The sequence below is a fragment of the Erinaceus europaeus genome, chromosome 15 (genome assembly GCF_950295315.1).
Source record: "Erinaceus europaeus chromosome 15, mEriEur2.1, whole genome shotgun sequence".
Lineage (NCBI taxonomy): Eukaryota > Metazoa > Chordata > Mammalia > Eulipotyphla > Erinaceidae > Erinaceus > Erinaceus europaeus.
Window position 1 is genome coordinate 45,842,155 of NC_080176.1, and position 16,209 is coordinate 45,858,363.

The 16,209-nt window shown below is 39.4% G+C and overlaps 1 protein-coding gene across 1 annotated transcript; it reads left to right on the forward strand.

Moving 5' to 3' along the window:
- Window positions 1–4,488: 4,488 nt before the first annotated feature.
- On the forward strand, window positions 4,489–14,495 carry TTR (transthyretin). Its single transcript, NM_001291885.1, is given in 4 exon segments — window positions 4,489–4,572; window positions 6,087–6,211; window positions 9,664–9,799; window positions 14,248–14,495. Coding segments are annotated over 4 exon segments (438 nt in total). The 5' UTR covers window positions 4,489–4,503; the 3' UTR covers window positions 14,356–14,495.
- The last annotated feature ends 1,714 nt before the right edge of the window (window positions 14,496–16,209 follow it).

Genomic DNA, 16,209 nt, shown 5'->3' on the forward strand with positions numbered 1-16,209 from the left:
TTCACTCAAGAGCACACAATCTCTATAGCAACCAGCGAGGACTCCAGAAATGTTGACCCTTGACATTAATTCACCTCTCTTGGCAGATCCCACTAAACTATCTTTCTAAAAGAGAGTTTACTGACTCATACATAGTAAAGAGAGATCCTCTTTGGAGTATGAGCCTCTCCCATCAAAAATCTCCTCTCAGACAAGAAACATTGGCCTGTTCTTGCCTTTGTCATTGTTATTGTCTTTCTACCGAAAAATGAACTTCTACTCTCTTCTTGGCCTTTTGCTTGCTACTTCAATCATGCTCTCCCCTTGCCTAAAATACATTCCAAAGTAAGCTTCTCCTCATTTATTTTTACTTTATTCTATCTGCATTTGATCTTTAGGTTTCATCAAAAATTTTGCTTCTTTTCACATTAAAAATGATCACCACTTCTATAAGTTTTATCAATGATCTGACAATAAGATTCATATGCTACCCCAACCTTTGAATTGCCTCACTTTCTGTCTATTTGTTGTGTTCAAATTCAAATCTTATTTATGTATTTATTTATTTACTTAATTATTTTTGCCTCCAGGGTTATTGCTGGGGCTCTGTGCCTGCACTACGAATCCACTGCTTCTGGAAGCCATTATTCCCATTTTGTTGCCCTTTTTGTTACCCTTGTTGTTGTCATTATTATTGTTGTCATTGCTGTTGTTGTTGCCGGATAGGACAGAGAGAAATTGAGAGAGGAGGGGAGACAGAGAGGAGGAGAAAAAGACAGACACCTGCAGACATGCTTCACCACCTGTGAAGGGACCCCCCTGCAGGTGGGGAAACGGGGACTCGAACCAGGATCTTTATGCCAGTCTGTGCACTTTGCACCATGTGTGTTTAACCACCTGACCCCCTGAAATCTTATTAAAGATTTCCATATTAATTACAAGAAAGTCAGAGTAATCAAGGACATCAAATTTAGAGTACTTATTAATGCAGTGAAATACAGAATAAACTATTAAATTATGTCAATAAAATATGGGTAAAAACTAGCAGGATAAGAAATAAAAAGCATAAATGTAGGTATTTAAGCTAAAGTTTTCTCTCTTCCTTTCTATTCCTCCTTCTCAATTTCTCACTGTTCTATCAAGTATAATAAAAAGAAAAGGGGGGGGGGGAATGGCCACTGGAAGCAGTAGATTCATAGTGCTAGCACCAAGCCCCAGTGATAACCCTGGAGGCAATAGAATGAGGAGGAGGAGCATAAGGAAGAGGAAGAAGAGGAGGAGGAGAAGAAGATGGTAATCTGGTGAAGCCATTATGGAAACAGTATGGAGGGGGTTGAGTGGTAGTTTACTAGGTGGAACACACATGAGACCATGTCTGAAGACCAAGTCCCCATCAGCGAGCAGCTAAGCCTCACAAGCAGAGCAGCAGGTCTCTGTTTCATTCTTCCTTTCTCTCTTTTTGTCTTTCACTCCCTATAAAAAAAAAAGCCACCTGAAATGGTGCAATCATAAATGCACTGAGCCCTAACCATGGCCCTGTAAGGGGAAAAATACAGAGACTCTTCAAACAATCAAACAAACAAAAAAGGTTTACTACATGGTGTACTCACCAATCCACTTACAGGACTATATCCAAAGTATATGAAAACAGGCTGGTTCCAAAGAGACCTGTTTTGGCAAGTTTATTTCAGCATTATTCACAACAGTCAAAATATGGAAACTTCTGCCATTTTCAATAGCATTAATGATCTCAGGTGGCATTATGCTAAGGCCATTTCTCTTATAAGAAAAAGGTAAACACTGCATGGTATGATTTTTTAGGTGGAATAAAATCAAAGTTGAACTCACAATGTTTTGGTTGAGGATGAAATGTACTGATACCCTTCTTGGGGAAATGTGGAAATTTTCACTCATGACAAAAAAAGTCATGTAAATCAACATCCCCTCAGCAAAGTGAAAATAAAATTCGAGGACAAAGTTGAACTCATAGGAACTGAGAGGGAAAGAGAAAGAGAGAGGGGCGGGGAGAGAGAGGTGGCTGCTTAGGGCTAGGTAAGGAGAATAGTTGTATAAAAGGTTACATACAAACTTTCATTATAAGATGAATAAAGTCTCAGGCTCTAAACTATGGTTACTATAGTTGATGATGCTACATTGTTTAAGTTAAATTTTCTTTTTTAATTATCTTTATTTATTGGATAGAGACAGACAGAAATCAAGAGGTTAGAGGGAGATAAAGAGGTAGAGAGAAATAGAGGCACCTGCAGCCCTGCTTCACCCATTCACAAAGCTTTCCCCCTACTAGTGGGGTCTACTAGTGGGCCCTTGAACTTGGTAACATGTGCACTCAGCCAGGTGTGCCACCACCAGGCCCCCAATAAGTTAAATTTTCTAAGAGAGTCCATCTTAAATACTTTCAGACCCATGAAAATATAAATATGTAAGGTGATGGATGTCAGCCAACTAGCTAGATATTGTCAATTAATTATATCTCAATGAAGTTGAAAAATGAAATGAAATTCTTAGTGATAAAATTATAGAACAACGGAAAATATATGATGATTACAGATCATTGTGGTCCATGGGTCACAATGAGTACTGTTATTATAAAAGGAGCTAGAGTGGGGATTATCAAAGTTACTATAGTATAAATGCATCCATACAAAAGGCATCATTTATAGTTAAGTACTTTTGCCAAGGGATGTAATATTTCAGTCTCCATCTGGAGCATGTGGCTAGTTCAGAGTATATCCCATCTGAAGAAACATTGATCGATAAGAGAATGTCTGAGAAGAAAGCTCTAGGTGGTAAGGATTCCAGCAACTGGGTATCAAGAGGAATTCTCCAAAGATGTGATAATGTCTATTTGGCAAAAATAATAGTAGTAATAGTAATATAATCTGCCATCCCCTTCTTAAGTGACAGTAGAAAGACCAATAATCACAACTAAAATTTCTAACATGTCAGGCAGGAACACTGATGAGGGAAATAGTTCATGTGTAAGGAAAGGAGAAGATTTAGTTGTGATATGTGACTGGAAATGCTACCAGGCTTAAAGAAGATTGTAAGGAGTGGGAGCTGGTAGTATAATTGTTATGCCAAGAGGCTCCCAAGCCTAAGGCTCCCAAGTCCCAGGCTCAATCTCCTGCACCACTATAAAACAGAGCTGAGCAGTGCTCTGGGGTGGGGGTGTGGGGGTGGGAGATCAGAAGATTCAAGTCCTCTAATTACAGATTCAAAACTCTTTGCAGTACTAGTTCAGAGGCACACCCTAAAGGTATGATTCAATTCCTAGCTGTGCTCTGTATTGGATCTTCTCATCATTTCTTTCCTATATCCACTCTGCTTTCCTCTAGTTTTCTCTTGCACGTTCCTATTCCTGTACTTTCTACAAACCCCAGAAAACTTTCATCCTTCATTATATTTTGTTGACTTTCTTTCAACTTGACTTTGTTTTGGGTATGCTGTCAGGGCTTCAAATTGTATCCTTCCTTTGGCATGCATTTTCCAAAATTCCTATCTATCTTCTCTGCACTATCTACATGTTGTTGGTTTTTTTTTTTTCTGTAGAGAGAAAAGCCTACCTTAATGAAGCCATGAACAAAACCATATCCACATATATGGGCATACAAAAACATACAAGATTTAGTCACTGATCTATAAATCATCAAATGACGATAGTTCTGACTTGTAAGTTGCCAGAGGGGAAAAAAAAATCTATTGTCAATGGTGACTTTTGGTTCTCACAGTTATCTCTACTTCCTGAAACTATTATTTAAAAGTCAGCTACTTGTCTTTGTTTCCACAGGCCCAACAAGGATAGCTAGTACACAATAAGTGGATTTCTGTACTCAGACTCATTGATACTAATATGGAATAAGTCACTATTTCTTGGATCCTTAAAATGAATCTTGTCTGGAAAGAACACACAGTTTGTGGGGAAACTGAAGACTAAACAAAGCATCAAAATGACATAGCTTGGCTAAAACATAGGCTTTTTAAAATGTAAGTACTGCCAAGGACTTTTCCTTGGTGATTCACAGGCATATATCTAGTGCAATGATGTTTTCTCATGCACTGTGTTTAAGTCTGCACAATCAACAGTGTGAAATAAATCACTACAACTTGCATGTATCATCCAAAATGAAAGATTAAATATATAGACAAATGAGAAATGTACAGAAGAATAGGTAAGAGAAAAATATCCTAGGAATGTATGACATTCAGCCAAGAGAGGAAATTATTTTTTGCTTAGCTTTGATTGTTTTGTTTTGGTGATCTAGCCACTCCAATGACCTGTTAAGAATATTTCTTGAAGCTAATATGTTCCAGTGCTCTAATCTCTCCAGGCAAGGTTCATATTTGTATGGGTTATTTATTCTCTTTTTGTTGACTAAGTCAATAATCAGAATCAGCAGGTTTAAAGTCAGGTGGGCAGGGATCAGCAGTCTGGCTTGGGAGAAGTGAGTATAAAAGCCCCTCACTGGGAATAGTCTTCACAGAAGCCCACTAGGTCTTGGCAGGATGGCCTCTCACCGTCTATTCCTCCTTTGCCTCGCTGGACTGGTATTTATGTCTGAAGCTGGCCCTACGGTGAGTGTTTGATTGTATTCAATCCCAGTCCCATGTCTCCTATGTACCTCAGCTGAAGTAGGGGGTGACTTCTAGCTTTGCCAACCAGCTTTTGTTACCAGAGCAAGGATATTCAGCATCTATTTTGAAATATCATTGATTCAAACTTCAAAACGGATGAACTGAGGCTAAGATTCTTGACATTCATTGGTGCATCAGGTTTGCCTTCCTGACACTTCAGGGGCCTCAGATTATAAAAGTAAAGATATGATATTTACGGGGGTTGTTCAGTGGCACATCAGTAAGGAGCACATGTTATCATGTGCAAAGATCCAAGTACAGGCCTGAGATACCCACCTGCACAGGAGAAGCTTTGGGGATGGTAAACTAAGTGTCCAGATGTCTCTTTTTCCCTTTTCCTCTCTGCCTCCCTTTGCATTTCAAACTTCCTTTGACTCTATCCAAAATGATTAACTAAATAAATGAAATATTTTTAAAAGATCCATTTGTTTGTATAGACACTGGTCTTGAATTTTCAGAAACATTTATCTTTATGAAATATTTTTCCTTCAGTTAATTAAAATCTTACTTTTTGAAGACTGGACAGCTCACTAGATAGGATGTATAGTCACGGGATCCCGGTTTCAGTCTCTGCCACCATGTAGGAGAGCCATGTTACTAGGTGAAGCAGCAGGGCTGTGGTGTCTCTCCCTCTCTCTTTCTGTGGGTCTTTCTGTCAGAATAAAAAGTAAGCCCAGGAACATGTGCAAGACTCTAGCTCCATAAAGAAACAAAGAAATAAAAATATACTTACTGATGACTCTGAAAGTTTTGAATGACAACATTCTATGTATATATCTGATTCTCTTTTAAAGTATTTTATTTATTTTAATGAGAGATATACAGAGAAAAAGATACAGAGAGAGAAAGACGATAGCACTGCTCACCTCTCTGACTTATGGTGCATCTGGGGATTGAACCTGGGGCCTCAGAGTCTCAGACATGAAAGACTTTCTGCATAATCATGCTGTCTCCCCAACCCCATATATCTGATTTTTCAACTCTCTAGAAGAATGTTCTCATGTGATAAAATGGGCCATGAAGTCATCTGACATTATTTTCAACTAATTTCAAGAAAATTTTAATTAATTACTTGAGTAGCAATTGACAAATTATTCTCAGGAAATTTTGTTTGGTTCTATGGCACATTGCATCTTTTCAGCAGTTCCACTCAAATGATACAACTTAACAAAGCAACTGGTCTCAAAGGGTCTATTTTCTCTCTTAAGAGTCATTGTATATGCCCCTGGTTAATGGCAGCATGTCTGAGAACAGAACTCATTTTTACTTTGGGAACAATCCTATCTGTGTTATACTGAGTGGAGAAGTTCATCAACTGCCAAGACTTATGTTACCGGAAATGGGATTAGCATGTCTTTCCTGCCTTGTTCCAGATTTCCAGCACTAAAGAAAGAAAAAAATCATTTGACTCTTGCCAATTTTGCTGACTTGTCATTTGTCTCCTCTATGCCCAGGGTCAATCCAAGTGTCCACTGATGGTCAAAGTCCTAGATGCTGTCCGAGGCAGTCCTGCAGTCAATGTGGCTGTGAAAGTATTCAAAAAGGCTGCTGATGAGACCTGGGAACCATTTGCTTCTGGGTAAGCTGAACTCAGACATGAGATTTCATTATGTCTCCATTTGTCCTCCGCTTCTTAGAGAGATGCTCCTATCATTTAACACGCAGACTGACAATGTTGGCACAAGTGAAATGGGTCCTGAGAATTGCTAGGAGAGAACTCACTCAGTAGAGCATGTGTTTTACTGTAAGTGAGGACCTGGGTTGAAGACCCCACTTATAACATGAGGGAAGCGCCAGTCAAAGAAGAAGTTTTACAAGCAGTGAAGCAGTCCTATGGTGTCTCCCCCCCCCCTTGTTCTTCCCTGCCTGTTCTTCCCTGTCTTTTATCTGGGAGTCTGCTGAGAGCAATGAGGTCAAGCAGATGTGAAGCTCTGGTCACAAAAACAAAACAAATAAACAAACTTTTAAAGAGCAAGAAAGGAGCATTCTGAGAAAGACACCCTCCTTTGCTTAGCTGGGGGTGATCAGAGCATCATTTAGAGCAAATAGTAGAGAAAAGAAGGAAGCAGCCCTTTCAATACTCCAGCAGTGGTTACCAACTTTTTGGGTCACAGACCACTTTAAGAAGGTGATGAGTGGGTTCAGGTAGTAGCATACACTTTACCATGTACAAGAACCCGAGTGCAAGCCCCCAGTTCCCATCTTCAGGGGGAAGGTTCTTCATGAGCAGTGAAACACTGCCATAGGTGTCTCTCTTTATCTCTCCCTCTCTACTCTCTACTCCCCTCTTTCCTCTCAAGTTCTCTCTGTTCTGTCAAATAGAATAAATAAACAAATATTTAAAAAGAAAGTGATACATACCAGAGATGCCACACTCAAACAACACAAGGATGCTCACACATATATAACATCAGGAGCTTCCCAGCTTTACCTGGGCCTTTGCATAACAATCATGTACAAATCAGGCTACGAATCCTTGTCTTGGGATTTGGGGAAAGATGTACACTTTGTGTTAATTTACTAATGAAAGGAATGAATTAAGAGTCAGCATCGACAAGGCACGTGCCTGCAGCTTATCTGGATTATTCCAAATGCACATTTTTTGCCTAACAAATACGTATGGAGAGGCTAGTGTGCGAGGCTTAGTGCTGTTGAGTGCAATAAGAAAGAACACAGGGATTGGCAAGATAGCTCACTTGGATAGTGTGTCTACTCTGTTACGCACAGGCCCCAGGATCAAGACCAGCCTCGACTGCACTGGAGGAAGTTTAGGTGCTATAGAATCTTTCCCAGTCTCCCTCTGCCTCTGTTTGAAAAAGCCAAGACAGAGCAGTGAGAGTCCAGCCAAGACAGAAAGAATGAAAGGAAGGAAAGAAGGAAAAGAGGAAAGAAGGAAAAGAGGAAGGAAGGGAGGAAGCAAGGGAGGAAGGAAGAAAGGTAAGTTAACGGGAGAAAGGAAGAAAAGGGAGACAGAACATAGTGCCAGGCTCATAAAGCCTAGCAGAGCTCAGTCTCATTATCACCCTAAATTAAGTGCAAAAATGACTTCTCACCTTTAAAACTGCTTTACAACTTTCACGGAGCCTTTCCCACCTCCACCAGGGAGAATTTCAAAGAAAAGGCATGTTAGTACATTGAAACCTGGTAAACGAAGGAATATGCAACTAGAAACCCTCTGCACCAAGCAAGAAAGATCAATAGAGCTGTCACCTAGGAAGAGAATTTCTGTGCATTTTAAGTGAATCCCAGGAACCACATTACAATTCTTTACCCATGCTGGGGAAGACCATTTTTCTTTTGAGTGGTATCAATTGAGTTTTATTCGTAATCCATCTGTGTTTATTAAAAAAAAAAATGCCAAGGGGCCAAAGTTGTGGTGCACCTGGTTAAGCACTCACAGCACAGTGTGCAAGAACCCAGGTTCAAGGACCTGGTCCCTATGAAAGATAGCTCCATGAGCAGTGAAGAAGGGTTGTAGGTGTCTCTCTCCCTCACTATCTCCCCTCCCCCTCAATTTCTTTCTGTTTCTAGCCAATAATAAATAATATATATATAAGAAACTTGAAAAATGTCAAACAGAAGCACAATGTGGAAGATTTTTAAGAGAAGGGTACAAACAAGAGATAGGATACATAGCAAAAATAAACAGATGTTAGTGTGAAAGTGTCTTAGGACAAGATAAAAAAATAAAGAGAATTATATATTTTCTTCTGGAAAAGAAGAAAGATAGAAAGGCTGTGTTCAGAGTCAATAAAGACAATTTCCATTTTAATCTGTCTTTATTTTTATAGTGTAACAAAGAACAATTTTTAATATTAATTCTTGAGTTCTTACATGGAAATAGAAATTTCCTAGTTTAAAGGGAAAAAAGTTCCCTACTTTGTTGTTGGCCAAAAGTTAACAAAGAGATTAGACATATAAAATATACTTTTAAATAGATTTATTGATTTACCAATGAGAGAAAGAACTGAGCATCTCATGGGGACCTGGAGGTGGAGCACCAGGTTACGTTCACATAGTACAAAGCACAAGGACTTGTGCAAGGATCCCGGTTCAAGCCCCTGGTTCGAGCCCCTGGCTCCCCACCTGCAGGGAAGGTTTCTTCACAAATGGCGAAGCAGGTCTGCGGGTGTCTATCTTTCTCTCTTACTCTCTATTTTCCCCTCCCCTTTCAATTTCTTTCTGTTCTATAAAAAAAAAAAAATCAGAAAATTGGTCACAGTGGATTCATAGTGCAGGCACTAAGCCCCAGCAATAAACCTGCATGCAAAAAAAAAAAAAAAATGAGTATCATTCTGGGACATGCACTGCTGTGGATCACATTCAAGGCCAAATGCTTCGGAGTCCTTATACTTTATTTTCTGAACCATCTCCAAGGCTGAAAGAAGAAGTATGAGTTCCTCTGGGCAGAGTAGATAGCATAATGGTTATGCAAAAAGACTTTCATGACTGTGGCTCTGAAGTCCCAGGTTCCATACCCCACACCACCACAAGCCAGAGTTGTAAAGTGATCTGGTAAAGAAAAAAAAAAGAAAAGAAAAAAAGAAAGAAAGAAAGACAGAGAGAGAATAAATAAATAAATGTGGGTTTCTTATTCTACTCTGGACTCCCTCGTATGTATACACCACTGAAAACAGTTGTCTTACTTTGGGGTGAACTAGCCCCTGGTGTTTGGGGAGCTGTCATGTCAGAGCATGGACACCTGCTGGGCAGCTCACTAAACCTCTTTGTGGAGTAAAGCACTATAACTGTATCTTGAGCTTTGGAAAAAAACTTTTAAAAAATACTTCTCTGACACATTGTTGTGTGTGTCATTACCTTGCCATGCCATTTGTTCTCTTAGTCACTAACTTTAGAAAATCATTGCATTAGAGAGAGAGACCAGAGCACCACACAAAGACACCCAAGCATCACATGTGCTGCTGCTTCTGTGACTGAATTTAGGGCGTCCCTCATGGATCCTGTGTATACCAGCTGAGACATCTCCCAGATCTTAATCCTTTATTTATTCAAGATGTTTGTATCTTCTAGGAAAACCAGTGAATCCGGAGAGCTTCATGGGCTCACAACTGATGAGAAGTTTGTAGAAGGGGTATACAAAGTGGAATTAGACACCAAATCCTACTGGAAGACTCTTGGCATTTCACCATTCCACGAATATGTAGAGGTGAGTATACAGACACTTGAGCTAGTTTTGCTATTGTTTTTAATCCCAGGAAAGGCTATTTCTCCCTCATATACCATGGAAATGTCATAAGGAAAACATCAACCAGCATAATATCCCTCTCTAATTTCTACAACCAGAAATACTTTGAAAACTTTTTTCCCAAATGAGCTGAAACCTCATTGAATAGCATAACCCACACACACGTGATGTTCTTTGTAATAGTCATTCATTCTATTGACTATAAGTAATTGTTTATTTGTTGAACTCCTATTAGTATGTTGGATGGTGAGACAACACTCACAACCTTGTTTGCCAAAAGACAGCTCAGTACTTTCCTTCTCTAGAGTCTAAAAATTCTGTCATCAAAACACATCTGAGTTCTAGAGGTTTTGGTAAATAATTTAAGGAAATGTCCATAGATGTAATAAGCTCAAATTACAAGTAGAAACAGAAAAAATATATATTTATCAGGCTTATACCACATTTTAATTTTTTTATTTATTTACAGACATGAGAGCAGAACAGGAGAGAACCACAGCTTGACTCTGGTATACACTGTCAGGAATTGAGCTCTCTACCTCCTGCTTCTAAATCTGACACTTTAGCTACTGCACCTCCTTCTGACCCAACATGGTGATTTGAATATGTAACCTATTTTATCTTTTTATGAAACCCACTGAAACACATCTTGCTATTATCCCCACTTTACAGATGAAAAAAAGTAAGGCATACAGAAGTTAAAGAATTTACCTAAGTTTGCTGGGACAATAAGCACCGAGCAGGAATATTTAGAAATAAGATCCAGGCTCAGATTAGTTTATTTTAGCCTCAAGTGTGATCCCTTGAGGGATCCTTTCTCTAAGAATTCAAGCTAACAAACAGCAATAACATATCATTATTGTCACCACACTGCTACAATGTTTATAACTCTTGGTTCACATTAGATTCCCCTATAATAGAAGTAGAATGGTAAAAGGAATTTCAAAGTTATACATAGTCCCAAGCTAATAGAAGTAGAATGGTAAAAGTTATATATAGTCCCAATCTTGTCCATAATTCCTTAAAACATTTAAAACAGATGGCTCTTGTGGAAATAGAATCCAGACATGTTGATCAGAGTTAAAGAGCAACTAACTGCATAAAAAAAAAAAATAGCTGAGCATGAGTGGAAACAGTTCTCTCTAACTTAGTCATAGATGTGGCTTTCAATGGACATAAAATGGTTCTCCTGGTAGGCAGCGTTGTCAGGGAAATGGAAAAGTTTATTTGATTTTTTGAGGGGAGAGGGGGACACAAGTTGGCAAAAGAAACATCTCTACTCCTCAGTCAACCAGTCCAGGCACATACAGTACTCAACACAAAATATTTCTTTCCCCTTGGACTCTCAGCCCCTGCCCCAAAACTGTGAATCTTGCTTGCCCTGAGTCTTTGCCTAGTGAAACCATCTAAGAAGATTCACTGATGTACTGCCCAGGATGCACTGCTCTTATTCACTACACATCAGCTTCCTTATGTCCTCTTTCAACAAATATTTTAAAAATTACAAATCTCCCATGGGTTGAGCACTCTGCTAGAAATTCAGAAGTAAAAACATATCCTCGAATTTGGAATAGAAGAAAGGGACCAGTGTAAGACATGTTAGTAGGACTATGAGCCTAACTAGGAACTTGGATGACATGGGGAATGAGAGACTAAGTAGTTGAACATGAAAGCCAGTGTCTCATTGCAGTGATAGCTGCTTGCTGGGCTCAGCCCTGAGTCCTTTTTCTGACATCTTCTAAAAAGGCATCCTAGAATTTTCTCCTCTACATTAATAGTGTCCCACTCTACACACACACACACACACACACACACACACACACACTCTAACTCCCAAGTGGCCTAGAAAACTCCTTTTGGAGTTAGTAATTCCCTTCACTTTCTGGATTTTTAAAAATTGAGGTCTCATATGCATCTCATTTCTCTTCAAATCAAGTGTTATCAGAGTGCACTCACCACACTCAAGGCACCACTTTGGCTCACTCACAGCCCATTGGATGTCCTTGAGCCTTTTGCCTCTCTCATACTCCCCTTTGATGACCTCAGTTCTGTGTCAGAATCTCAAATATTGTTTTTTTTAACTTCAATCCATTGTTTTTATTACTTTTTTATTTTAGCATAGACAATGCCATTTTTAGGCGCATGCAAGTGGGATTAGAAGCCAACGTCAATGTAAGAGATAAGGAATTTCCTCCAGTTGTTTCCAGAAACCTATTCCTTTAGCAGTGTCCCTTCTCCTTTTTCTTTTTATTAGTGATTTAAAATGATTAACAAGATTGTGGGGTAGGAGGGGTACTATTCCATATAATTCCCACCAACAGAGTTCTGTATCCCACCCCCTCAATTAGAAGGTTCCCTATACTTTATCCCTCTGGAGTATAGACCAATTTTTTTAAAAAATATTTTTTATTTTTATTTTCCTTTTTTGTTGCCCTTGTTGTTTTTCATTGTTTTTGTTGATGTCGTCATTGTTAGATAGGACAGAAAGAAAATGGAGAGAGGAGGGGAAGACAGAGAAGAGGGAGAGAAAGACACCTGCAGACCTGCTTCACTGCCTGTGAAGCGACTCCCCTACAGGTGGGGAGCAGGGGGCTCGAACCAAAATCCTTACACCAGTCCTTGCACTTTGCACCACATGCGCTTAACCCACTGCGCTACCGCCAGACTTCCTAGACCAATTTTTTCCCACCTCCAGGGTTATCACTAGGGGCTCCACACCAGTATTATGAATCCACTGCTCCTAGTGACCATTTTCTTTTCCCATTAGGAATCTAAATCATTGCTTGGGTCCTTGTGTTTAGTATTATGTGCACTCAACCTGGTGCACCACCATAGGCCCGTGGACAAAAACCCATTATGGGGTGCAGAATGTGGATGGTCTGGCGTCTGTAATTGCTTCTCCACTGGCCTTGGGCATTGGCAAGTCAACCCATACCTCCAGCCTGTTTCTATCTTTCCCTAGTGGGTCAGGGCTCTGGGGAGGTGGGGTTCCAGGACACATTGTGAGGCTGTCTGCCCAGGGAAGTCAGGTTGGCATCATGGTAGCACCTGCAGCTTAGTGACTAAAATCCTCTCTCTTCTGGGGAGATGCTCACATGACTCTCATCTCCTCTTGCCATGATGTTATTTTTGGTTTTGATATGGTTCAATAATATTGTTTCTTCTCCCATCCCCAATCAAGTTTTCTTTTTTGTATAGTTGGGAAAAAATGTTCCAGGGTGTCCAGGCCTGTGTACAAAATAAACAGAATAGGATATATTCTCATTATCCTTTCTCTCTCTCCTAAACCATTTTTTTTTATTATTTCACTGCCTCACTCTGGAGATCTAAAGTATTCCGCATCTGTGATAGAATAAAATCCACTACATTTGCCTAAACCATGTGATTAACAGAAGCAACACACGGAACAACAATTTGCCTTGTTGTGATTAAATAAGCTCCAGCACATGGATGTGATATTGTAGAATTCAACATTGCTTATGTTGTCAGTAGAGCCTTCTAAAGCTTTTATTTCACTGTATACATAAAAAATTATATTTATGGTAGAGTATGAAAATTCACAGTGGGAATTCATAACCCCTACATTTGGAGAAAGGAGCATTAACTTCTCACTTGGTTGTCTTACTACATAAATTTTATTCAAACAACCAAATTCGGAGTTCTGGTTTGCTTATCTGTAAAATGGGGTGTGGAATGGGGTGTCATTCCTACTCTTCTCATTCTAACACCTTAGGTCTCTAAGTCTGTGTTGGGATTGGGAGTCACCAACTTAGGTCATAAGATTCCTGTTTTCTGTATTTTCCCTTCTTTAAGAATTTGCCTGCTTTCAGTGATTTTTCTCAATCAGGTTGGTGCCACCCTGATTTCCAGTGTGAGCTTGTTAAAAAAGAGAAACTTGTGGTGCAGGAGGTGGTGCAGTGGATAAAGCATTAGATTCTCAAGCATGAGGTCCTGAGTTCAATCCCTGGCAGCATGTGTACCAGAGTGATGACTGGTTCTTTCTCTCCTCCTATCTTTCTCGTGAATAAATAAATGAACAAATAAATAAACACTTAAAAAAGGAGAGAAACTTGATTCTACAAACAGGAGTAAAGAACTCCTGTTCCAAGGGCCGTGCACAGCTCCAGTAGTTGTATTTTGTTGAGTTTTCAGGTGATTTCCATTGCTTTTCCTAGCTGATCAGAGAGAGCAAAGCACAGCTGCTGCTACTCCATAGCCATACCTCTGGAAGTCCTCCGTTCATTATGCCCACATATTTGAATTTGTGTCTTTTATTCTAATGGTTACAAAAAGAGAGATTAAAAATAGATACAAATAACCAATGTATCACTGGGTTTTCAGTGGTCTCTCTGTCCACAACTCACATGTTGAACCCTGTTAGAAATCATTCTGTCTGTGTTCTCTCTCAGGTGGTGTTCACAGCAAACGACTCTGGCCAGCGTCGTTACACCATTGCTGCTCTGCTCAGCCCTTACTCCTACTCCACCACAGCCCTCGTCAGTGACCCCAAAGAATGAAGGGGCCTTCCCGTCAGTGAATTTGGAGTAGGAAGGACAAAATCTCCTGTAACCAACAGTATTCCACTTTTATGAAAGCAGTGTTTTCACCATATAAGCTATTTGGAAACTCCGGGCAGAGACAATAAAACATTCCTATTAAAGCACTTGCCATTTCATCTAAATTTGGTCTACTATTCCTCTGTTATCTTTCTCCTCCAAAAAACATTATAAAGAAACCAAAAAAGTCCAAGAAAAAGTAGACATAATTCTAGTGGAGAATCTAAATTTTCAATGTTTTATAAGCAGAGAACCTATTAAGCGTGGTTTGAAACCACATAAGCAAATAAATAAATAAATGAAGAAATAAATGAATAAAACTTTCTGGGGATAGGCAGTGGTGCACCCAGTTGAGGTCACACATAACCATGCACAGGGACTGGGTTGAACAGGAGAGATTCTTCACATGTGGCAAAGCAGGTCTATAGATGTCTATCTTTCTCTATCTTGATCACCCCTCCCCCTCTCGGTTTTTCTCTGTCCTACCAAATAAAATAGAAAGGAAAAAGAATTAAAAAAAGGAAAAAAAGAAATGGCCACCAGGAGCAGTGGATTCATAGTCTAGGCACCGAACCTCAGTAATTACCCTGGTGGCAATAAAAAAAAAAAATAGGAAAGAAAAATTCACATGCTAATATGGACAAAGCTTCCATTTTCCTCAAGGCTTTAACTAATAACAAAAGACAAATTCTAAGAGTCCTCTCATGTTTTTATTCTGTATATTTCCTTTAAGTACTTTGCTGACTTTAAGAGGAGCACAGCACAGCTCCCTCAGGACAGGCCTGCAACAACCAGGCCTTTCATTCAGATAAATCACACCCTGAAGTCAGCTTGGGTGTCCTCAGTTGATTTAAATGGGTCCAAAATTCATGACTTGAGAGATATGTAAAGCATTGTATTAATGATCGGAACCATTATTCTGTCTCTTCAGCCCTAAATGTCTCTTTCTGAAGCAAATGTGTGTGTGTGTGTGTATTATTTCTTTTAAAGGACTTCTTTCAGAGACACAAAAATCACCATTAAAATAAGTGGTACGTCCTGACGTGAATTCAGAATGTATAGGTGACATTATTAATTTGATCATAGATAGAGGAATTAATTCTTATATTTTTCTCAGTAAACCACCAAGACAATTCAAGATGCCACATTGATGAAGCCATAAAAGGCATACCCCACCCCCCATAATGACCCTGGGTCCATGCTCCGAGACTGTTAAAGAATAGGAAAGCTTGGCATTCCAGTGGTGCAATCGGTTAGAACACGGTACTTACACAGAATAGGAAAGCTATCAGGGGAGGGAATGGGAGTTCTGGTGGTGGGAATTGTGTGGAACTGTACCCCTCTTATCCTATTGCCTTGTCATTATTTCCATTTTATAAATAAAAACTTAAAAGAAAAAAAAAGGCATAGCCAAGGTGAAACCAGCTATTCTTTAAGACCACATGTGGAAAGAAATAATATAAATACCAGATACAGGAACATATTAAATGGAATATTTTTTAATGCTTTCAGATATCAGAATTGAAAAAGAATGCTCACTTGTGCATACCTTCGAGTTTGTATGTCTTTAATTCTCCTCTTCAGGCAATGTACTTTGGGAGCCAAGGAAGATGTGATTTAGAACTGATTATGCTTGGGACTAGGCTGTGGTGTACATGTTAGAGTACACATGTTACAATATGCAAGGATGCAGGTTCAAGCCCCTGGCCTTTACCTGCATGGGAAAACTTCACAAATGGTGAAGCAGTGCTATGCTTGTTTCTCTCTCTTTCCTTATCTACCCCTCCTCTTGATATTTCTCTTTGTCTCTATTCA